Source organism: Rhamphochromis sp. 'chilingali', assembly GCF_963969265.1.
Source record: "Rhamphochromis sp. 'chilingali' genome assembly, chromosome: 16".
Taxonomy (NCBI): domain Eukaryota; kingdom Metazoa; phylum Chordata; class Actinopteri; order Cichliformes; family Cichlidae; genus Rhamphochromis; species Rhamphochromis sp. 'chilingali'.
Genome location: NC_137943.1, coordinates 18,237,982 through 18,262,284, shown reverse-complemented (window position 1 = coordinate 18,262,284; position 24,303 = coordinate 18,237,982). Strand labels below are relative to the sequence as shown.

General features: G+C 40.6%; 1 protein-coding gene across 3 annotated transcripts in view; it reads right to left on the bottom strand.

Moving 5' to 3' along the window:
• LOC308412622 (laminin subunit alpha-3-like) overlaps positions 1–24,303 on the bottom strand; it is a 62,382-nt gene that overhangs the window by 17,945 nt on the left and 20,134 nt on the right. For 2 of the 3 annotated variants that reach the window (XM_080907124.1, XM_080907122.1), the window contains exons 9-40: positions 24,064–24,154; positions 22,819–22,950; positions 21,110–21,160; positions 20,954–21,001; positions 18,685–18,819; positions 17,954–18,088; positions 17,136–17,270; positions 16,932–16,984; positions 16,331–16,430; positions 15,483–15,535; positions 15,285–15,390; positions 13,296–13,395; positions 13,024–13,180; positions 12,616–12,763; positions 11,971–12,113; positions 11,734–11,837; positions 11,487–11,643; positions 11,039–11,202; positions 10,771–10,879; positions 10,584–10,681; positions 9,898–10,096; positions 9,612–9,738; positions 9,209–9,357; positions 8,657–8,772; positions 8,204–8,415; positions 7,874–8,078; positions 5,581–5,725; positions 5,345–5,485; positions 4,718–4,879; positions 3,184–3,285; positions 3,008–3,091; positions 2,683–2,913 (exon numbers count right to left, since the gene is read on the bottom strand). In XM_080907124.1, coding sequence (XP_080763250.1) covers positions 2,683–2,913; positions 3,008–3,091; positions 3,184–3,285; positions 4,718–4,879; positions 5,345–5,485; positions 5,581–5,725; positions 7,874–8,078; positions 8,204–8,415; positions 8,657–8,772; positions 9,209–9,357; positions 9,612–9,738; positions 9,898–10,096; positions 10,584–10,681; positions 10,771–10,879; positions 11,039–11,202; positions 11,487–11,643; positions 11,734–11,837; positions 11,971–12,113; positions 12,616–12,763; positions 13,024–13,180; positions 13,296–13,395; positions 15,285–15,390; positions 15,483–15,535; positions 16,331–16,430; positions 16,932–16,984; positions 17,136–17,270; positions 17,954–18,088; positions 18,685–18,819; positions 20,954–21,001; positions 21,110–21,160; positions 22,819–22,950; positions 24,064–24,154 — 4,092 coding nt within the window. Of the gene's footprint in view, positions 1–2,682; positions 2,914–3,007; positions 3,092–3,183; positions 3,286–4,717; positions 4,880–5,344; positions 5,486–5,580; positions 5,726–7,873; positions 8,079–8,203; positions 8,416–8,656; positions 8,773–9,208; positions 9,358–9,611; positions 9,739–9,897; positions 10,097–10,583; positions 10,682–10,770; positions 10,880–11,038; positions 11,203–11,486; positions 11,644–11,733; positions 11,838–11,970; positions 12,114–12,273; positions 12,413–12,615; positions 12,764–13,023; positions 13,181–13,295; positions 13,396–15,284; positions 15,391–15,482; positions 15,536–16,330; positions 16,431–16,931; positions 16,985–17,135; positions 17,271–17,953; positions 18,089–18,684; positions 18,820–20,953; positions 21,002–21,109; positions 21,161–22,818; positions 22,951–24,063; positions 24,155–24,303 lie in introns of all 3 variants that reach the window. The other variant, XM_080907123.1, reaches the window with a different exon arrangement.

Below are 24,303 nucleotides of genomic sequence, written 5' to 3'. Positions count from 1 at the left end.
GTTTTCCTTTTCGCTTGTTATTTTAGGTATATTTGGAATAAACTATTCTATTCTATTCCATTCCATTTTTTTCTATTCTGTTCTATTCGCAGTGAAAAAATGGGTGTAGGATGTGAATGCCCACAAAAGAAATCGGATGTCATCACAGAAAAAAAGAAAATCACAATATTGCTGTATTTACTTCAAAGTTAAAAGGCTGTGGTAATTGAGCCTTTTACTTGAAAAGCAAGTAAAACATTCAGCACGGTATTACCATTCAGTAATATTCTCTGTATACGTGTGTGATTTATAAGAGGGCTTTTGCAAGAATACATGACCAGGAGGCTAGTTAGACATCGATAGACCGCACCTGAATCACGCTGCACAAACACACAGCAGACACAACTAGGCGTGCCGGCTGTATTTACAGACACACGCATATTAGGTGCACTAAGGCAAAATCACTCAGGTTTACGAGTAATGCTATGTTGCTATGCAACACACCTCACACATCAAGGCGAGGCTCGTTGTCATATAGCCTCTGGGCACATGTAGTCAACTTCCTATCAACACACCCAAGATGGTGGATCAAGCACACACACACACGCACACAGAGAGGGGGGCAGTTAGTAATCTATCGCAACAGCACTTCAACAAACAAGCAACATATCTAAAGCTTTTCATTTTTTCCCCTAGTTCACATAATATGTGTTCTCCTTTACACGTTGTTCTCCCCTTTAATAAGCTCTGTTATCATGTTTAATCCACTCCTGGGTGGAAAACTGCACACAAATCAAGTTTGGGAAGCACATCAGCCTCTGGATCAACTCAGCCTCCTTTCCATTCAAGGAAAGATTTCCCTTCTACATTTCTCTGCGCTGTATCCACACCAGCGATTATAATTTTATAATCACAAATATTATGTCTGCATGATTGCGCGACGTATCCCAGCCCAGGGCTACATAATTTTTCTGCACAGCTCTCTGGATGTTATTTTCCATCAAATTCCACCCTTGTACATTTTTCTGAGGTAAAGGGTGCGGTTCTTGGCCCAGACATGTCAAGGCAGCCTAGAAATATGAAAGGAGGCCCAGCTCTTCAGTCAATGCACTCCTCCACACTTTCTTGCTTCTTAAACAAATGTTATTGTGAACTAAAGCCAAAATAAAAGTTAGAACTACGTGTGGAGAAACATCTTAGTTAATTGATGAGCTACTGATGTAGTTGCTCATCCCAGCTCATGAGCGATCACAAGTGTGAATCAGAATCAGAATACTTTATTGATCCCTAAAGAAATGATATAGTACAGAAGTACAGAAAGAAAGTGACACGTGTTCTTGTCATTGATTCGCTGTATTGAATTCAAATCTACTGAGAAGTTAAGGAGGCTTACAAAAAGCCAAACTAATCTCATTCACCATCAAAATAAAATATTTCAGTGCAAAGAAATTCCGGAAAAGCTGGGACACTGTTTGAAATGTAAATAAAAACAGATTTAAATGATTTGCAAACCTCATCAAGCCATAATTTAGTCAAAATAGAAGATAGAAAACTTATCAAATGTTTAAGTGAGACATTTTATTATTCGGAGAAAAAAAATGAGCTACTTTATGGCAGCAACACACCTAAAAGAAGTTGGGAAAATGAGCTGATATTTTTCGTGAAATAGTAAAATGTCTCAGATTAAACAGATTGTGTTCTATATGTTCTATTCAAATGAATAAAATACGGAATTGTCAGATTTGTAAATTATTGGGTTCTGTTTTGTATTTGCATTTTACACGGTTTCTCAGTTTTTCAGAACTGGGCTTGTATCACTAGATGATTTGTAGCAACAATGGCCGGGAAAGCATAAAAATATGTTAACTCATCAATGTGTCATTGATCATATTACTCATGTTGCCTTAATGATGATAGGAAAGTCCCAATCGTGCCTTCCTTAATATTAGATTTAACAGGATACGACCGGTATGGACTACATATACAAAAGCTATATTTCAATCACATCATTTGGTATTTCATGACGTTTTTTCTTTATCATTATGTGCATACAAATTTTATCAACACTGAGAATCTGATAAATCAACTTTAAATTTAACTGACTTGAATTGAACATTGTTCAGTACATCAGGAGTGAAGATTTATTAAGGTTAGGGAGTGAAAATGGAAAAGTGTCCATAAAACAGCAAATTTGACCTTGTTCAGTGGTTCGTTCAGTGGCTCGTTCAGTGGGTCTTTCAGGGGGTCTTTCAGGGGGTAAGGGCCCAATGTGTGTGTATGTGTGTGAAAATTCAATTAAAGAGGTGATCATCTCTTTTATATGTTCAAGTGCATAGTGTGGAGGATGTCATAAGGCCTTGAGGCAATCACATGTAAAACACAATATTTATGAGTGTTTTAAGTTGTAAATCAGTCAGATTTGACCCGAACGTGACAGGAAGCCAAGGAGAATGCAAGACTACCAAATACACTATGTGGATAAAAGTACAGGGCCACCTACACAATACACCTAGAGTAGCTGCCATGGAAATCCATGCCATGAAGCTCCCAGCACATAGTTTTTGTGCTGATGTTAATGCGAGAGGAGGTCTGGAACTCTGTAGTTACTGTGTCAGCAGAGCACTGGCAACTTTTAAGCAAAGATTAAGGGAGGTGGCCCAATACTTCTGTCCATAAAACATATTTGATGGCCTTCAAACTCACCTCACAGGAGTCACCAGTATACTGAGAGGGGCAGGAACATTTCTCCACTAAGTTACTAGGACCTCCAGTCCCTGAGGTTGTGGCCCCTTCTAGGCCCACCTCACCCAAGCTGAGTCTCTGGCTCTGGGTGAAGTACAAGGCTCGGATTCTAAGGCCCACCAGACCAGCCAAGACCATCATCAGTTCCTCTCTGGAGACAGGCCTGTTGTTGATAGCGTGTCGCCAGTTCCCCTGCAAACAACACAAAGTTTACAGATTTATCCTGAGAAATCAGTATGGAGAGAAAGAGAAAATAAAATGGTTATAAGAAAGTGTAGTCCTTTACCTCCAACATCTGTACTCTGCCTTGATAGAGCCTGTCTGGAAGTGGAGCTTGTGGAGATGTGTGGATCAGAGTCATGTTATGACCCTGAGGAAAAAATAATGACATGGATAAATACACTGCCACTGTAACCAAAAAAGAAAGAAAGAAAAGAAAAGAAAACTCCTAGCATTACGTACAGTTAGGACAACATCAGGTCTTTTCCCAATCGGATTCATCCCCTCACTGGGAATCCCGAATGATTTGGACTGGTAAGTCAGGAAACCACCGTAAGATGAAACCTAAAAAAGGATAGAGACTTCTGTTAGTTAATTTGGAGAAAAAGTTGCATATAGACGGTTAGTGTAAAGGACATTTTAATATATATTCAACATAGATCCTTTTCAGTTGGGAGGTAATGGTGTCACGGCCAGGCGGATCAGCTGCACGCTGATCAGCCCTCTGTTTCTCTTCCTCTTCTCTCTCGCCGGGGCGGAATTCACTGTGGGTTCATGCCCTTGGCCCACGCCCTCGGGAGATGAGACCCAGGTGTCTCATTAAGGGGAGCAGCATTTAAGCCAGGAGGTGACTGCTGTTCGTCGCTGGATCGTTGTCTACCACGCGTTAGTAAAGTCAAAGCTACAGCAAGTTTAGTGAAGAGTGTTTTCCTCTGTGCATCGTCCTTAACCCTGTCTCCCTGTCTACAGAACCTCTTGGATTTTTCCCCGTGTGTTTCCCGTGTGGCAGTGTTGGAGTGTGAACCTGTGATCGTGTGAGTGGATATTCTGAAGAACGTATGCTTTCCCTTGGACTTCCCTGGAGACCCCTTCTTCCCCCACTCAGCTGTATATAACACCCCCCTGCACATTCTTGTATATACACCTGGTGACTTGTAAATAAACTCTTCTTGTAAGCATCAGTACCGGAGTCCTGCGCTTGAGTCCTCCTTCCAACCGTAACAAATGGTTAAACTTGTGATTTTTCAGATATCATATATCGTCATATATCATCAGATAGGCCTTTTAATTCCTCCTTTTAAATTGTTTAAGATTTTTGTTTAGAGTTTTGTTGATGTATGCTGACAGCCTTTCTGCACTTCTTCCTGTCTTAGCTGACAATGATGATTGGTGGAGAAAATGTTCCTTTAGCAAAACCAGCAATACAACAGTATAGAAATACCTAAAAAGAATATAATAATACTATAATTAAAATTAAATCATGTGTGGAAATTTAAAAAAAAACAAAACTGGAAGATGCAAAAATGTGAACACACCTGAAATATCGACAATGATCCTTTACTCCAAAACTGTATATATGCACAACAATTATCAGTGAATTGTCATATTCAGTCATGTTAAAGAAGTTTAAAACATGAACGCAACTGGGTTGCCGGATTCTTAGTATGGATCTTGATAATTATAGGTTTACTTTTCAATAGTCAAAGTCAAGGTCAAAGTCAAATTTATTCATATAGCATATTTAAAACAACAACCGTTCACCAAGGTGCTGTACAATAAAGATAATTAAAAGAAATAAAGACACAGGGTGACATGATAAGAGTTCAGAAAAAGAATCATAAAATTAGAAGATTTGAATAAAACAGTTTTATTCAAGAATAAAAAAACTAAAAAACATTTTTGTGGAAATGACCTCCAGTATCTGTTTCTCTGTTTAGACAGCAGCACATATTCCCAATAAACAGCATTCCTCGCCATGACGTCTCCACTGACTCACCCTGTTTCCCAGATAGGACAGTGGTGCCACCCAGTGTAATGTTTGAACTGCGGGAGAAAGTTCCTGGATATCTGCCACCACCGTGTTACTGGCTTTGTTCAACACAGATGTAACCTCCTCTCTGTCGGGACTCTCCAAACGCCAGCCCTGCATATCAACAAACTAATAACAGAGAAACGTAAGAAAAAAAATAACTGTGTTTTCCAGATCATTTTTGACGGTAATGTTAGTAAAATGAGTATTATCTGTATTAGTAAAATAGGAGCACACTGATGACTTCTTAAACAGAACACCAGATTAGCAAAGTCGATAACTCCATTTCCAAGACAAGCTTGCAAAAAGGACTTTGCGCAAGACACGGGTGGATGGGTCAATGAGTTCATCCAGTAACTTTAGAGACACTAACAAGAAAAGCTCTATTATAAAGGCACCCTGTTCACAGTAAAACCTGCATCGCGTGGTGTGCATTTGATCTGCTTTACCATAGTTGTTCCTTTTGTGATCAACACCAGCTTTTATTAAAAAACCCATTGTTTGCCACATAACGTCTGTCAGCCAAAAGGCGCTGCAGGCAGAAAATTTTTAAAGGCATTCGTAGACATGCAGGAGCAAGAAAAGCCAACACACCTTCCCCCTGCGTTTGCTGGAGCTCTGACACTGGTCAGTGACTCCAAAGCAGAAGCAGCTGGTACAGCCGAGAGGGTTTGAGGGGTCAAAATAGAAGGACCTTTCCCGACAAGTATCACACCTGACCCCAGCAACATTTCTCTGCAAACGTGGCGGCAATGACAAAGAGAAAGTCAGACAAAGAACACTAAGAAACAGGGAGTTCTTAAATAAGACATTTCATTTATTGAACCGACCTTGCAGAGACACCTTCCTGTGTCTGGGTCACACACATTAGATGTAACTCCACCTTGATTACAGTCACAGGGCAGACAGTCAGGGAAGCGATAATAACCTGGAGCACAGCGATCACACTTCCGGCCTCCAATCCTCGGCTTACAACTGTGTAAAAATGCAGAGACATAATCACAATTAAAGATCTTCAGTGTACATTTGAAACAGAAATGGTCTCTGAACAGCTTGTATGGCAAAGAAAACTGTATGTTTACATCTTATGCATTGCTTTACACTGCTAGCTCCCCATTTCTATAAGAGTGAAAACAGTACTGTGTAATTGTAATATTCTATCAGTAAGGTCTGGATACCTTTAAAATAATCTTTGCATAGTTTTCAGTTCTCACAGCAACATCTATGGAGTTATTCAAGGTAGTTGGCAAGCAAGTTGCTTCAAACATCATTAAAAACTTACAGTTCACATTCTGATTTGATTTAGAGTTTAAGGCAAGAATGAGATGTGTTATCTGTTAGCTTGCGTGGTTGTTTTCATCGCTGTACATAGTTGTTGTTTTGCTGGCTATATGTTTGGACTAGATATGCTGTTGCACAATGAGTTTTTACGGACATGAACATGCTCTCTGATGTTATCACACTGCATAAGAATCTAAACACCTGAAATGCCTAGAGCTTTTTCATGTTACTGTTTTTGACAGAAAAGGAGATGTGTAAAACAACATGACTGGACCGTGAACTGTGAAAGTCAGGGCTGACACCAATGTTTAAAATAACAATTTAAACAGCCTATAGCTGATGCTCGTGCTGTTTTTGATCATTTTGCGTAAAGAAATTAAAAAGAAAATTAAAAAATAAATTAGGCTCTTTGTCACATACTCATGATATCAGCCCATACCAACATTCCCCTAATGTACTGCTGCATCTGTAGACGTAACATCTCATTAATCATGTTGCTGTCATGCTTCATATCTGCTGTTGGAAGCTGCAGGTCAGATTCCAGTCTTTTTTTGTCACCACTCAAGAATCAGTGCGTGACAGATTGTTACTCACAAGGGACAGGCATTACAAGCACAGCTGTTTAATAGAGAAACTACACAATCACATAATTAAGAAGAAATAGTTAATTATATCTATCCACTTTTATTCCATTTATCCAATTCAGGGTTTGCAGGGAAACTGGAGGCTATCCCATCCTGGACACATCACCCAAGCACTCATTTACACCTGCAACTAATTTTGAATCAGCAATTAAACTAACTGAAACTAATGTCTCTGGACTGTGGAAGCAAAGTGGAACACCCAAAGAGCACAGCTGGCAAGTGGATTCAAACCTGTGCTGTGTAACCACAGCAGCATTGTGCTGTGCTCCTGAAATATATTGGATGGATGGATGGATGGATGGATGGATGGATGGATGGATGGATGGATGGATGGATGGATGGATGCATGGATGGATGGATGCATGGATGGATGAACTGTCATGATCCTGGCTTTTCCAGCATTTTCAGCTATGGACTCACTTTCCTGTTTGATATTTTCCGTTCGACTTTGTTTTAGTTTTCAGTTTGGATATTACCTCTGCCTAGGTTATGTTTTCATCCTGATCTTGTTAGTTGTTAAGTTTTGAGTTTTGGAGGCACCGTCCAAAGACACAGGGGAAAATATGGCATGAAGTGACACAGTGTGTGCCTCTGTCTTAAGTGGATTAAAAAATTGCTAAAGTTGTTTCACATCGCTCAGAGGAACACATGTTTATAGATGCATCCCTACTGAACCCTAACAATGATTCTAGGACAGAACAGCAGCTAAAATAACTCAAATGTTAACCCTTTAACACATATTGTATCATATCTGATTTGAGTTTTTGAGACTTCTACATCATCAGTATGTTGGGTTTTTGGGGGGGTTTCTTCCTAAAAAAACTTCCATAAATTGCACAATACATTTTAAGCAATTTTAAAAAATGGTACATGTAGCAAATACTATGCAAATAAAAATCGTATGTGGAAATTAACATTATTTTTTAAACACATTTGGCTCAAACTCTCCATTTTGTTTTTTAATTAGAATTTTTTGGTAATTATTTCATATTTCAGGCTTTAAGGGGTCAATGATATGATATGAAGTATTTAAAGACTATCGCATGAGATCATAAGAACAAACCTCAGCTTCCATTTATCCTTAGTTAGCAACAGAGCTGGAAAAGTTGCTTTCAAATATGATTTATTTGGCCATTTACAAGGTAAATGCAAATATGGTAACCTGCACAGTTTGCTCTTCGTGTAGGTTTCAGCTCACCTGCACTGACCAGTATTGCGGTCACACTGAGCCCCTGCATTTGCAGCGATGCCGCTTGGGGAGCATTCACAATTCTCACAGCCCAGCAAAGGGTGGTAGCTGAAAGTCTGATTCTGACACACATCGCAGGCCGGTCTGACTGTCTGAGGAGGGCAGATGCAGCGTCCTGTCACTTCGTCGCATAGTCGGCGGCCACAATCACATGCTGCGCAGAGAGGACCGTAATGAGGACAAAATTAGATGCAAATTGTATTTTGAGAGTAAGTAACAAGGAGTGAATGATGACTTAAAAAGAAAAGAACTACAAATCAAAGGTAAATGTTGACTCACGTCTGCAGTAGGGAAATCCGAAGTATCCAGTGGCACACTTTGTGCACTGCCGCCCAATCACATGCGGCCTGCAGGGACACTGTCCTCCAACTGCATCACAGACGCTTCCTGTAGAGCCAGATGTGTCACAGTCGCACGGCAGAGCACCATCGTTATATGCTGCAGCAAGAGAGTGGGACGAGTCTCTGCAGAACTGGGAAGATGTTCTTGGGCTAAAGTGACACACACAAAGATTACTTTTAAATACAAATGTGGTTTTATACTCAAACATGACAGCTAGAGGGCACCATTTCCAAAAACATTGGTGTTTTGAAGGCTGTTACCTCAGCATGGGTAATGAAATATCCCATATATTAATATCAATATATTAAAACCATCAGCTACATATCATCACAAAAAAAACAAACATGTCAAATTGTTGAATGCTTATGTCATTATTTGTTGGATACCTACTCAATATAGAACCCTTCTTCTCGGCACTGCTGTATGAAATCTTCAGATTTATCCAGAGGTTTCTCTCTGAGGAGCTCTGGGGTGTAAACGCTATCAGGTACCAACATGATATAATCCTAAATAAAAGATAGAAACCATGTCAAAAACAATCTCATATACCTTACATCTTTGTTTAAGTAATACAGAGTGATAAAGGATTTAAAGTTATTTCGGCTTTTTTATTATTTGCTTCAGCTTAATGGAGAAGGAAAATTAAAGCACACTGAACAGTACACAATCATGGCCCAACCTGCCCCCTGCCTTATACAGCCTGGAAGCTTAGCCTTTATAAACCCACAAGCCACTGCCAGGTAGAATACAGCCGTTTCATTGTTGTTGTTGGGGATATGGCATAACACTGAGGAGAGAGGACCTCAGGATGCCAAGTCCTCAACCTGAACAACACTAGTGCAAAACACAGGCTTCGCATGCCTTCAGACTGTAAACAAGTATTTTTATATTTCTCGCTCATTCAGTTCCGATGGTGTTTAACACATAACACAAAACACTGACCAGAATCAGAGTCTTTCTAGGTGGCACCCTCACAGAGATGACGGGTAGCTGCCAAGGATTTCTCTCAAAGTCAAGGGCAATGCGCCCATCAGCGATGACTACCTCCCTGCATCCTGAGACTGCTGGGCAGAACGAAGCATTTATCATGCCTGCAAGAAAAGGACATTTTAAATGGGTAAAGAGAGAAGACAGGAGGGCGCCGCACAGTGACTCATCGCCCTGTTAAAGCCATGTGGGGAAGCTGATCCAAGGCCTCTGCTCATTTTCTCATGAGCATTGGAACTTTATCTGCTCTTAAATAGGAATCAACACCTCTGTGGGAATGATTTCCCAGTCACTGCCAAAGTAAAGAAAAAACATCTAAGGGGAGGCAGTAAGGACTTCATTCCTCTCTAACACTCACCCTTCCATTCACGGCCCGCGTCAACTCGCACTTCCACAGGGAAGGAGATATGTTCAGGCTGGTGATAATGCACTATTATCACATACCCGCCCGGAAGAGGCACATTGGGGGTGAAAGTAATCTCCGTCTGTGAAAAAAAAAAAACAACATGAGAAAACCTGAATGAGTGTCTTTTGGTAAATAAATTTAAAAAAAACAAAAAAAAACAGCAGGACAGCACAAACTGAATGTTTTGGGGGCAAAGCTGCTAAATAATTCAACCAGCTGAGGAAGGGCACAGTGATACCTGTGGGAATTTAAGTAGTATCCCATCACACTCAGGTTCACGGACAGGGATCACCCCAGACTGTCGTCTGTGCCTCCAATCCTCAATCTCTCTTTGTTGGGGAGCCACAGCTGGTGTGGACAATAGCTGGCCATCGCGGGCTGCATACAGGATCCAAGCTGAAGTGGGTTTGTCAAACTGCCTCGGGACACAGTGCCAGCTAAACACAGTAAACAAGAATTCAGCTTCAACATGTTTTCACTCTCATATTATTTGTTAAGAATATACAAAAAAATAATTTCATCGTGATACAGAGGCCAATGTTTATAAAGTATCTGAATGATTTTAGAGGCTCAGCAGTGCGGAAGACATTATTGCGTTCATTGTTTTAAATTTGTGGGCATTTTTACGCTGAAGTACAACAACTGCAACAAGTCAATTCTAAGTATTTGTTTGTTGGCTTATTTTTCCCTTCTGAGTAGATTTCCTGTTCTCTGCTCAAGGTGACGTGCACAGCGAATAACAGAGCTCGACACTGACAGCTGGAAAAGCGGTAACATCCAACCCGCTCATTACATTCAGAGACGATTTAGTATGAGAGAAGACTGAGTTAGACTGTAAGTTCAGCCTGAGGTAAGTGAGCTTGCCAACCTCAGGGAATGCATACAATCACACCTGGAAAACAGCTGTGTCCGTTCAAGACTTACGTGTCTTCGGTGAAGCGACCGTGAGTGGAGACGCACAGGACTTTAGGGTCTACATACTCAATGGAGAACTCATCTGCAGGAACCGCGTACATTTTATACTACACAGAGAAAAAGATGTCTTTAAAGCTCCATGTTGCTGCCTCGATATGAAGCTGTGACGCATCTTTTGGGCAAACTTTTCACTTACCAGAAGGAATGATGCTGTGGAGGTCTGCAAGAGGACTTCAGTCCTGTGACTTAGCTGAAACACTGCTACTTGGTTTCTGTTGTCCACCGCCACACTTCGACACAGATTGCTGCACGGGTTAGGAAACACAACAACACGTACATGAAACGTGCACATATTATTTAAGCTTCTATCTCTAGGATATTGATAAGTATTCAGTTAATAAAGACCTAAATCAAATCAATATTACTACAAGTAATGTTATCAAAGCATCAAGTGTGGGATTCACCTGAAGGCACAGCTGTAAATATTAGCCCTGCCCATAACCGGGTCAACTGATTGTCCACTGATGAGTATGTTGACATTTTGGACAGTGTCCACCTCGCTGGCATACTCCAGAATAAGCATGTATGGCCCAGAATCAGGTACAGGCAGGCTGAGCTGCAGCTGAGACTAGAGGAGACAGAACATTTATTTAAGGGAGACATTCAGGCATTTTAGGATAATAAAACTGAAAAACATAAACCGCAAGAAGAATAAATCAAACATCAATATATAAGATTGATTGATTATCATTGGGAAGTAAGATCCAGTCTATAAACTGAACTGCAGTCTCGCGGTTTTATTCCGGACTTTAGCACAGATAAAGGGAACCTGTTTTTTTCTTTTAATAGCTTAACCGTTTTTACACCGCACACGCAATTTTTACACTAACATTCATCTTTAAAATACTGAACCTGTCTCCCATTGAGAGCAGCCATTTCAGGGTGATCAGGGGTGAGGCGCCGCACACGAGCCTGTCTCCTCTTGCGCCCACGCCGGGTTGTGAATTTTCCCTGTGAGCCCAGTGTGGAGCTGAAGCCATCCAGGGCTATGTGCTTATACAACAGACAGCTGAGACACACGCACACACGCAAAAAGAAAAACGTTAACAATCTACCAACAACAAGAAAGATGAGAAAAATAGTGGAGAATGAAATTTACTTTTCATGCTTGTTTGCGGTGGGTAAATATGTGCATGGCTGAGTGATCTTTTCCTGCAGGAGAGGCGCTTCATAGTAATCCTGGGGTAGTAACACTAAGTAGTCCTGATAAAGGCAATGACACAGAGTGACAATACATATATATATTGTTTTTTTAAACTTGCAAAACACCACATGACCAGTAATTTTCCACTTTTAAAATGACATCTATACATCAGTGATTTCTTTATAAACTTACCAGGAGAACTCCTTCTGCTCTTATGTGCATGATCCATGTCCCAGGAATCAATTCAAAGGGCTCAGCAAAGCCCTCTCCAGGCACAGTGAGGAAGGATGGGGACGGACTAACGGGAAATATTACTTCTTTACTCTGTTCTGACCCTGCAGAGCACCGAGCACAGATGGCTTTAATGTCAGACACTGGCAAACAGACATTTTCCAAATCAAGACAGCACGCCTGGATTTAGAATGCATGACGGGTTAGAGTTGACATTTTAATGGTGAAATATGGGAGATGCTTCCATTTCAGAGGCAGCCTTACCTGGAGTGCCTCTGCTATTGGTCGCCTTGATGCTAGCAATCACACGGGTGCTGCTGGGGTTACTGAACCGCAGAACAACACGGAACAAATGCTGCCTCCCATCTTTCGCCTCAACATGCACTGTTACTCTGACTTCAGTCTGCGGGGAGGACAACAACACACACAGCTGACTGCGAGGGTAGGGGTTTGAGTAGATGACGAAGGAACAACGTTAAAGAAAAGCAAAAGTTAAAACTGAAGTTAGGTGGATGAGAAGTCAGGCAATGAGAGAGTATTAATCAACAGGCAGCAAGCAAGGTGAAGAAAGCATAACAGGAGGAGCAAAGCAGACCCTTCACTTACAGTCACAGCAAGACTGATAGCCAGTTTCATCCACCACCAAGATCCAAGCTCGCACTTGTGCTCTCCCCTTATGTCGGGGGGTGGCGTAGTGCATTAGAATATGGAAAGGTCCAGAAAAGCCAACAGTGAGCATTAAGATCACCTCTGGCTGAAGAGAGAGAGTGTTAGTGCTAAGAGAGCTGATGTCCTCAATTGTGTATCAGCACTGAAATTACAAAAGGCTGTGCACTCAGGTGAAGATTATTTGTGCTGTGGCAAAAGCAAAAGAATCACAGTGGTAACAGAGAAGACTGGAAAAGGAAAATTGTGATAATACAAAAGTGGCAGACACTACTAGTCTCATGTAATTTATACAACAATGGCATTAAAGCATCCGATACATTAATGCACAAGTTTGAATGGACGAACCTGTGCGGGGGACATCACAGCGTAACCTCTCCAGCTGAAGTCTGGGAACTCCTGGGAGCTATAACCAAAGCGTACTGGTCTGGAATTTGGTGAGGTACCATCCTCCACCTCAAACTTCAGCTGGTGCAGAGTGGGAAAGTAGTAGCCAGGTGCTGGCCTGGTAAAAAAAAAAAAAAAAAAAAAAGTTAAATCGTTTGATTAAATGCTGCAAATATGTTAAAAAGAACCATTTTCATCCCAATTTAATGACATTAAAATCTGCCATGTCTTACTCGGTGCATTTATGGCCAATGATATTCCTCCGACACTGGCACTGTCCCGATATGTCATTGCATGCCATGCCAATGGCACCACCTATATCGCATTGGCAACCTTTTGAGGGAATAGAAAAAAAACAATCATTTTCTACATCAAACATGTTCCTTTATGTGATATTACACTGAAAATCAGTGCTTCTTCTCTGACCATACGTTGGAGTTGTTTTGGGGCACATATTATGCAACTGTCCTTCTGAATATGAAAATATTTACACTCAACCAGATGCCAAGATTTATCACCGCCGTTACAGAAAGTACCCTATTTAAATATGTCAGCATTTGGTTGTCTTTTGAAAAAACATTTTTTATTTTGCGCATGTTCTTGAAATCCTCGTGAGACTATCTTTTCACAGAAATACTTCTTTAGGAGACGTAGGTGTCAAAGCAGTAATGTTTACTACATCCTGGCATCAAGAAGGACAAAGACGACCACAAGCCCTCACTGGATGCACTATCACACATTTCTGAAGGCTGTTTTTCAACAGGGAGAATTTATACTTTTGTAATATTCTTTGGTTTACATAAGAAAAAGAAGGTCCTCTGTTATCTTCCTTAGATAGAAGATCCCTGACAGACCTTGGGGCCTCCCAAGATGAAAATAAGGGACGCCTGAGCAGAAACCACAAGGACGGCATCAGGGTTAGGTCACTGCACTCCTAATAAGCTGCACTAAGCATGACCTTTCAGACCTCACCTATAAAAAATATTCTGTGCACTTTGCCGTTTATTTTTATTATAATATATATTTAACACGTTAAGCCATAAGAAAGGATGATTTGTGCATTTTAACCTTTAGAAACTTTCATCAAAGATCATTAATCTGCATTCAGTATTGTTTTCAACAATGAAAGATAAAAAAAAAAGCTTTGATGATTGAAATGTCTTGGTGTCCCTAAACTTCAGAGGAGATCTGTACTGTACTATGCATTAGTACTTATATACTAATAAAGTGGTTGTTCTTATTACTAAGGGACAATAACATTTAATGTTTAAATGTATCCAATGCAAAGTTTCAGGCTTAACAGAGAAACTTAACAACCTTGTTTATGTTCAACAGAGGTTTTATTAAAAGTTTTGTCAAGCAAATAAGCAAGTAGAATTAGTGCATTGTGCAAATATGTATCGGAATTTCAAGAGCAGGACCACGCCAAACACGCTCCTTCCGGCTGTCATCTATATAGGTTCCCCCAGTTCTGCAAGCTGATCATTCTCATTTACGTGCCCCACCCTCCCTCCCTCCTTGTTCTCCATTCTTCAGCTTCTTCACTTCTATTTACTACATGGGGATCTGCCAGGCCCGGGAGCCGTCGCCAGTCCCCTTCGAGGCTTTCTTCAAACCGCAGCTCAATTCATGTCAAAGCATTCACTTTTACCTACTAAAACGCTGTCAAACCTAAAATGAGGACGTGGGCCCAGTTAGTGAAATGAGAATTAAAGTCCACTAAGAGGTCAAGGAGATTAAAAGACAGTCACATCAACGTAACTTAGTCTAATTTCACGAAAATCTAACCAATACTGCAGGACAACAAGGGATTCCTGTAAAAGCGAAAAAGCCCCCAAGAAATAACAAATATGAATTTAAAAATTTGAGTGAAGAGCCACTAGGTCATCACTGTTTGTAAGTTTAGCTGAATGCTGCCCACTACTGTGGCAGGAGTAGCAATTCTTATCGATTATGCTGTTGCTGACCAGTCTTTTGGCTGGTTAAGATAAAAGCTTAAAACAGCACTAAGGCACCTGTTTTTCAGTCAACGCAATAATTTCTAACAATAGTCAGTGTTGCACTGAGGTTGGCTCGCTAAATATTTAAAGTCATTGGTAAAAACAGCGAAAAAGGAAGTATGCTTGGTTGCTATTTTCTTTCTTAACTGTGTAGCCTTTAATAATACAGCACATGTAAGCAAGAACCAAGGTTGGAAGTTCAGCAAAGACACACATTCTCACCTTGACACCCGTAATAATTCTTTTTCTGCAGCAGGAAGTATCCATCTTTGCAGGAGTCACACGCATGCCCGCATGTATTAGGCTTACAGTGACACTGTCCACTTTTCTGTGCAAGCAGACCATCAAGAGATGATTAATGCTGCAAATGTGCGGCTATTCAAACTGCTGACATTAACACGACCACATGAAAACACTCACCTGTTCACACTCTCCAACACCACTCAGAGTCCCTTTCAGGTCACAATGACACTCTGGTATGAGAGACAAAAATGGGTGAGGTTATGAAAATGTAAATGGGAGAGGGGGTGGGGGGCTCTACAGTGAATAGACACTGATTGCAGGTTTTTGCAAAATTCACGGGTGAAACACAACATTGTAAAACCCTCCAGCCTTCAGAGATTTGCACATCAAAGGTCCAAAGGAGCTTTTCAGGCTGCAGCTTGCGTTCAGCCGAGTGGGGAAAAAAAGAAAACTTTTCCCTCAATGTCCAGCCACAGTCAACCAGATGCATTCTTGGGATATTAAAAACACCCCACCCCACTCCTTCTTGAGCATTGAGGGAACGTGGTAGCGATAACAGTTTTGCAAGAGAGCAGAGCAGTAACAACAGACATATGTGAACAAAGCCAGGAGCTGTTCTCCTTAGTTTCCACTATATTAAAAAGTTTCAATTGAATAAAGCAGGAGCAGCTTTTGTAGAGGTTATAAAAGTAGATGTTCAGACGTTCTATTTTTAATGTGTCACTGGATACTTTTTTATGCAATCTCAGGAGGAAATCTCACAGTGGAAGCAGGCAGCAGGGATTTGCCTGTATAATGTGTTATTCTTCAAAGGCAGAACCAGCCTTGTTGATAGAGGTACGTTGACGTATAAGATGGGACAAAGCTCATATCAGTACCTTGTCAGATTGTTCCTGGCAATTTAAAAGCCTTGAGAAATATATGGTCAGAATTAGGACATTTTTGCCTCTATGGATGCCAAATAAGCATTTTTCTGTCATGTTTCCCCCTTTTTTCCTTTATTATTCAAATTCCTTTTTACTTACCGATACAGCCACGGGGATTGTCTACAGCTAGATTCCAGTATAGAGGTTTACACCTGTCACACAGGGTTCCCTCTACATTTGCTAGGCAGCGGCAAGAGCCCTGAAACAACAGATAAGGAGTCTGAGAATTGTTGAGACTGGTAGCTACTGTTGAAAGCCTTATATTTGTTTAAAATCAGAGCGATAAAATCAACTGCAAGTGCCTGCATTTTCTATAAAGATGTTTCTTTACACTGAAACTTGGCAGCATTTCTTTCTTTCTTCTAAGTGTGCATTATGCTCCAAACTGAAAGGTGACTCTCAGAAATACTTCAATAGATGCCTAAATAAATACTACGTGTTGTTTTTCCCCTTTATAATGGAAGGAAGCCTCTTTTCCTTTTTTAATTTCCTTTGGTTTTCACCAGAAAAACACTTCCTTGTGAAACCGCGCAGGATGACGTGGAGTTGTGTTATCAGTTGTAGGGCTGTTAGTCAATGCAAACCCACACCCATCACTGGATTTATACTGTGACCACTTCTATCAGCAAGGAAAATAAAAGCTTGTTCCAGATAGGGCCACGATGCACAGAAAAATGCAACTTAACAGAGAGCGGCTCACCGTTCGAGGATCAGACGCTTCAGTTCCTGCTGTGTTACACACACTGATGGAGGCTGGAAGGACAAAATGAAAAAGGAAAAGGTAATATTACTGAGCTTCAACAATAACCACAGCAACAGCAAACAATAATGACCTAAATAACACATCTACCCGCTGTCCATAAAAATGACTACTTTTATGAGTTTGATGATTTCAAGTGTTTACCCGAGCACTGAGGGAATCTCACACCAGAGGCGCAACGATCACACAGTTGACCCACCACACCTGGAAGGCAGAGGCACTGACCCGATAACGGGTCGCAAGTTGCGTCATATGAGCCTTCCTGTGAACACCGGCAGGCTGGGGACAGTTACACAAGCAGACATAAGAACTCTAAGCATTATTATGGTAAGTTGTCTGGTTCTTATACAGCCCTTTTTCCGCAACATGTCTCATTCACCCCTCCACACAAGCACTGTTTTCCACATGTATGTGCTTTGTGTCTACTATTCACATGCAGACGAATGCATCAAAGAGTAACATGTGGTTCAGACTGGGTGAGACAGGGATCAAACCATCAACAATTCAGATGAGTAGATGATGCTCTACCTCCAGAGCCCCAGCCATTGTCCTTAGGGATAAGTGAATCTCATAAGAAAAGAACAGGAATTGAAACTCTTGGGATGAGCTTGTTTATTTTAAGAATCAGATTGTCTTAAGTGATTCCCAGTTGTCTATTCTTGGGAATATGAGTCCATACAAGGAAGAGGTCTAAAAATATCACATATTTCATCTCTCTGCAAAACATCGTGTCATGCAAATTGCATTAAAAAAATCAATTGAGGGGGCAGAGTGGGATTTTTGTGGATGCCGTGGGAGGATTTCTCCTTCAAAGTCATGAGAAGAGGCCACCATAAATCCAACCAAACCAGAAGCTACATTTTTTTTCCCAGCAGCTTTCTCATCAGCAGAGGTCAAAAGTACACAAGTGGTTTATCTACTGTAGTTATACTGATAGACATAGAGGGACAAATCCTACTTACCAGCACAGTCAGGATATCCATAGTAGCCTGGCGCACATTCATCACACTCCCGTCCCCCATAATTGGAGAGACAAATACACTGACCATTTGGACCGCACACGCTGTCGGCCACGCCGGCCCCATCACAGAGACATGCTGAAGAAATAAAATAATAAAGCAAAAATTTATTCTATTTTTATAGCTCTGTATAAACATTTACCCAGAAAAGACCTCATTATAAAAAAATCTGTCCGAATAAGTAATCTTTACATGCAAAAAATCTGTAAACATCAACTAAAACACACATAATACACACGCATTTTTCCACATGTACTTTGATAATTGTTACTGAAATCAGATTGTCTGGAGGGTCCATTTAAAGCTTTAAGGGTCAAGTGTCAAAAACCTTGAGCTAAGACTTAAAAAAGGCCAAATATGTAAGTGTACTTCCATCTGATAATACTATAAGCTCTCTCATGGAGAGAGTGAAGTTTCTCTCTGTATTGACAAAGCAAAAGATTGCTGGACAAACTAATCCCTGCTGTGTAATTAAGTCACTCCAGTCACACCTATTAACATTTACAGCGCTGATTTGCTGCCTTTGTTCCTGTTCCACATAATAACCACTTGTGGCCACTTCTTTTAAAATAAAACTCCGGTTTCCTAATCATTAACCAGTAACACTGATGACTTTGTGTTTCTTTACAGTCTGCGGGGTTCAAATTCTATGTTGGCATGCACGTCTCTCTCACCCCGGCAGTTTGGGAAGGAGTGGTATCCAGGTCGACAGCGGTCGCAGCGCTCGCCCTCCACGCTCTGCTGGCACAGGCAGCGGCCTAAAGCATCGCATATCCCACCCAGAGTCCCTCTGTAGTCACAAATACACGCTGCGCACAAAACACAGTGGAAGCATTTAATTTAACAATAACAGCAAACAAATTAAATCTTAACAGAAATTCAAATGTGTATTCCTAGTGGAACATTAACGTTTGCTTATAATTGAGGCTGAGCTCTTCCTTTAGTGGAACTCCAAAAAAAAAAAAAAAAGACTGACAAATACTTCCTTCAGTTGAACTATTCTCATAGTGTGGCACACAGTGGCACAGCTATGCTGGTGCCCACCCCCTGCCAGGCCCCGCCCGGTAGTGGTTCCCGAATAGGCTTGGCACAGCCACCCAAGAGACTACCATAGTTTTCTTTGCCTCTAAGCAGCTCCCAAGCATGAAGCCAGCTTTTCAAAGGCTGTTGATTGAAAGACAGGCTCTTGAGCCTACACGTTAGAGGTAAGTCAGTGTTAGCATACGTTCTCTGACAGCTGAATTGAGTGGGAGGAAAAGAATCAAGAACTGATGGTTTTCACTTTAATAGCAATGCCATATTACTGATAATGGATTTCCCAGCTTGAAGGAAACTTATAAATAATATTAGTTTCCACTAAATAGCCCCAAATGGCCACTGCTATCATGAGACTATTTGAACATAAAGTCCCATTGATGGATGAGAAAATGTAAGACCACTGAACTGGTATTCTGAACAACTGCATGCTATCTGGATGTATTATACCAGTATTTTGACCAGCTAAACACAATAAATGCCAGGTTACACATGGGCTACAAATTTAGCCTTCAACTTGACTGACCTCTAACACGTGTTCTTAAGTTTAAATCAAGACAAAACAGAGTCTGACTCAGTGGCACCACATACAGACCGCTAAAGCTCTTTTGAAAGCCTCTAAGTAAAGTAAGTCTGGAATTTTTTAAAAAGGGTACCCTATAAAAGACCTTTGTAAAAGGCCAAGTTTCTAGTGATGGGATTTCCGGCTCTTTTTAGAGATCCGGCTCTTTCGGCTCGGCTCACTAAAAAGAGCCGGCTCTTTCGGCTTCGAACCGGCTCTTCAGGTTGTTTTGTTGCTTTAATTAATTTATCATTAACAATAATATAAAATTATGCAGAAAAGGAATTACTAATGTAAAAAAAGTGGTTTTATTTATATGTTTATATATGGCCCCTAGAGACAAAGCACGTACAAACTCTAAAGCATATACAAACTCCAAAACACATTTCTAGCGTTAACTGAACTTCCAAAACAGAGCTACCCAGATCACTTAAATTACACAATTGAAAGCATGTGTGTATTGTTTGTGTATTTATAGACAAGCACTCATATTTATTCAAATAATTTAAAAAAAAAGTTCATTTACCTGTTACTACCACACACCAAATCCGGTTGTTGATACTTCCTGGCTTGTGTAGCCACTAGGTAACAAAAGCTCAACACTGCGCCCTAGCATCCTGGAGCACTTCTGTTGTCTTTTGTACGTGCTTCTGAGTTTTTACGTGTTTTGGAGTTTGTACGTGTTTTGGAGTTTGTACGTGCTTTGTCTCTAAGGGCCACCATAAATATACTTTATTTATTCACTCCACATAAAATGTAATAAATAAATCATATAATACAAAAAACAACTATTTACATTTTAAACTTTTAACTATTTAAATTTTCAGCTTTTTTCTTTTAAACAAATTTAACGTAAAACAACACAAAACACTGCAAACCACAACACAATTAAATATAAATTAAAATATTAAAACAAAAAGAAGATGCACATTCTCTGTCATATGGGCCTGCATGATTTCTGAATCCTTTATCATCTGCAACTGAAAATAGTGGATGATTACTATACCTTTCTAATGTGACGTTCTTGTCCCTTGTCCCTCTGTTCCTGTGCTACTGCGAGTGTAACTAACGCCCCTCCCCCCTCTGGCCAGCGCAAAGTACAGGCCGCGCGTGCGGAGTTTAGCGGAAAAAAGGGCGAGAGAGAGGGTGAGAAAAAGAAAAGAAAACCCTCATGGCTCCCAATAAGGGGTCGGCTCGCGTCATTCACTTCAAAGAGTCGGCTCTAAGAGCCATTTCGTTCGCGAACGACCCATCACTACAAGTTTCAGTAACGTTTTCAATCAAGTTGCAATGAGTATAAAAGCACTGCCATGAAGACACTTCACATCAGGTCTAACCACACTCACGCTGACAGCTGGGCACGCCAAAATAGCCTGGAGGGCAAACAGTGGGACCTATAGAAGGAGAAAATAAGGAGGATGTAATAACAGCATTTTAAGCAGATGTTTAAAAATGCCTAAGTCTGATATGACATATTGCAAAAGTCTGTTTACTGATCTTACCCACAATGGGACCTGCAGGAGATTTGGTGGTCACTGGGTACACTGGATATCCTGATTGCAAAAGAGAGGAACAAAATTAAGACCTCCAGTGACTGGAAAATGTAATGAAGTAAAACCTCAGTGTCAACATTACTTATTGGTGCGGGGGAGGGGGGGGGGGGGGATTTCTCTTGGTGCAGTAATTGAAAGCTACTCATATAAAAACAAACATCCCCCACGCCCGCGTTTTGAAGTTATTCACTTTCTTGCCAAGAGATAGACGAGAGGATCTAAGCAATGTTTGCATTTGAATAGTAAAGTCAGTGGTTAGGCAGCTCAGCTTAATGTAAACTGTACGCAGGGGGGAAACAACAAGCCTGGATTTGCACAAAGTCTAAAAACAACTTTTCATCATTTTATAAAGGATTAAGCACCGACTTTGCTTGGGAGGAGTAATAAGGCCTGAACAGTTCAGCACATCACCACTGTCACATCCATTCTTACAAGTACACGATGTGTATGCATTTAAAAAAGCACACTGTAACCTATTTAGTACTGAGCTTTAAAGGAACTGGTAGGCAGACTTTGTTACCTTTGGACAGACCAAAGAATGACATAGGCTCCTTTGTCTTGTAAAACCGCTCAACTATTTTAGGTATTGTTTACTCAGACTTACTTACTTACTCAGACACGAACCTCAAGCGTTTGCAGACGATGTGCAGTTAATGTTTCAGCTGGTGCTGCAGTTACACAGTTGTCAGATTTTATGTGTACAAGTTACACATCTTCAGTTCAAAATCCAACAAGCTGCAAACATTTCGTGCCGTGACAGAAAACACCAAGCAAGCGCCTCTTCAAACCCAAATAATTCTCTCATGACCGAGTCAACATGTTTAGTCTAGTTTGGCAGTGCTAACATGCTGATGATAAGGACCAAATGTTTAAAAATTCTGTGTTAGCAAAACACATCTTGAGACTACAAACCTGTGTTGCTGTGTTTGTGTAAGGACTGTCAATGATATCGACAATCAACATTAGATGATAAGACAAAAATGATGTGAGTCTTTGGATTTCTCTGTTGTCACACTGGCTAATTTTCAATTAAATATGAATAACTTTAAATTGATTGAAAATAGATGTGTGAATAGAGAAATCGAGTGCTGTAGGAAATTCAACAGAAGCCGGTTTTAAGCAGGTTTATCAATCAAAGACAGAGAAAAAGATCAATATTACTGTAGGAATGGCTTTAGCGCCTTAAAGAAAGAAATGTAAAATGAAACATCGAGCAGCTTATCTCCAGTCATAGCAGACTCCTGAATCTGCTGGCAGATCAGATCAATGAGATTAGATGGGGAAGTTTTTTTATGTGTCCACTACCTGTAAGGCTTACGCAAAGCATGAAATAACTTTACAAGTGTACTCCTGCAAGATGTATTTCTGTCAAAAGGCTTTGGACAAATGTGTTTGTTCAGGGAGAAATCTGAGAGTAAAACAATGTTGAATCATGATTCCAGCTGTTAACGACTGGGTTCAGGTAAACTGACCATGAATAGTTGCACCCTTCTATGACAAAGCAAAGTCTTCCCTTCAAGTCAAGATTCAAATGAGGTACAGGAAAGACTAACTGTACCTTTTTGTTGTTTGCCAAAATCATGCATTTAGCACATTTGTGCTAAATGCATGATTGCTCTCACATCTAACTTGGCATGTGAGAGCAAAACTAAACTTACGAAAGCAGTCTGGGTAGTAATAGTGTCCATCAGCACAGCGATCGCAGTTTTCTCCAGCAAACTGTGGCTTGCAGATACACCATCCAGACCCCATTTCACATCCAGCTGTAGTTCTTTCGTCACAGCTGCAAGCTGGTAGATGCCATGTGATTTTATGAAAAGAAAAAAGAAAGTGCCCATGTTAACATGTGCAAAATGTAGATGTAAAATACACATATAGACAAACACATGAATCATCAGAGTAAAATCCATCTATTTTCTTCCTGTTATCTACTTCAGGGTCACGGGGTGGGGTGGGGGGACTGGAGCATATCCCTGCTGCTATTGGGCGGGAGGCGGGGTACACGTTGGACGGGTCACCAGTTTGTCGCAGGGCTGACACAGAGACAGTTATCCTTTCACAGTCATATTCACACGTATGGGCAAATGAGAATCATCAACCTGTGTGAGGAGGTCAGAGTACCCACACAGATCCTGCAAACTCCACACAGAAAGACCCCGACCACATGGTCGATTCGAAACCAGCAAATTCTTAATGTGAGGCAACAGTGCTGATGATGATGCCCACTCAGAGCACAAATTGAGGTTAAATACCCAAAATTTCCACAAAGTAAAGTAACACGTACAGAAAGCTTTCAACCATCCCAAATCCCAAAACGAGAGCTCTTAAAAGTTAATAATGATGAACGTTTACTGACTCTGAACACTTTCGGCTACTAAGCTACTTAATTGAGTTTGTGTATTTTATGATTAAATTAAAAGCTCTTGGGTCAACCGCTTTAATTCCACTACTTTGTCATGTGCAAACACAACTGTAAGCTATTTATACCAAGAGGAATAGTGATGGACCATTAAAGTAGTGTAAACAATGGCAGAGCCCAGTTTAGCAATAAAACAAGCGGCGGTGCCCGTGGTGCTTGACAGTGGTGCCATCTGTGTCAGTCTAAAGCGAGGTGCTAAAGCCTTGCTTTGAATAAAAATACACTTTGGCTTCACTCATTGATCACACATGTTGTAGGTCACATAACAACATGGTGGGACAATAGTTGATTCCCAAACTATCTGTTGTCGTATCTTGAAAAATGTCAGAGAAGCTGCAAAAACGGATTCCACAAAAATACACACACGCATGCATAAACAGCATAGGCTTATATTTCCACAGTCTTTTTCATCAGTACATAGTAAAGTTTTACAACATCAGTATGAAAACAGCATTTTGATGTGACAGACAAAAATGTGGCTTACGTATGCATCCGGTGGGAGACTCAGTAGGGACACCGTAAGGCCTGTAGAAGCCTTCAATGCATCTCTCACAGTTCACTCCAGCAGTGTTGTGCTAAAGAATGATACAGAACAAAATTAACTTTAGTCTTGAACAAAAAAATATGAGTTTAAGTTTCTAGCTTTGCATCAATCTATGTGGACATTACGCAATACTTGATATCCATAACACTCCATCTTAACATAACACTCAATTCAAGTTCA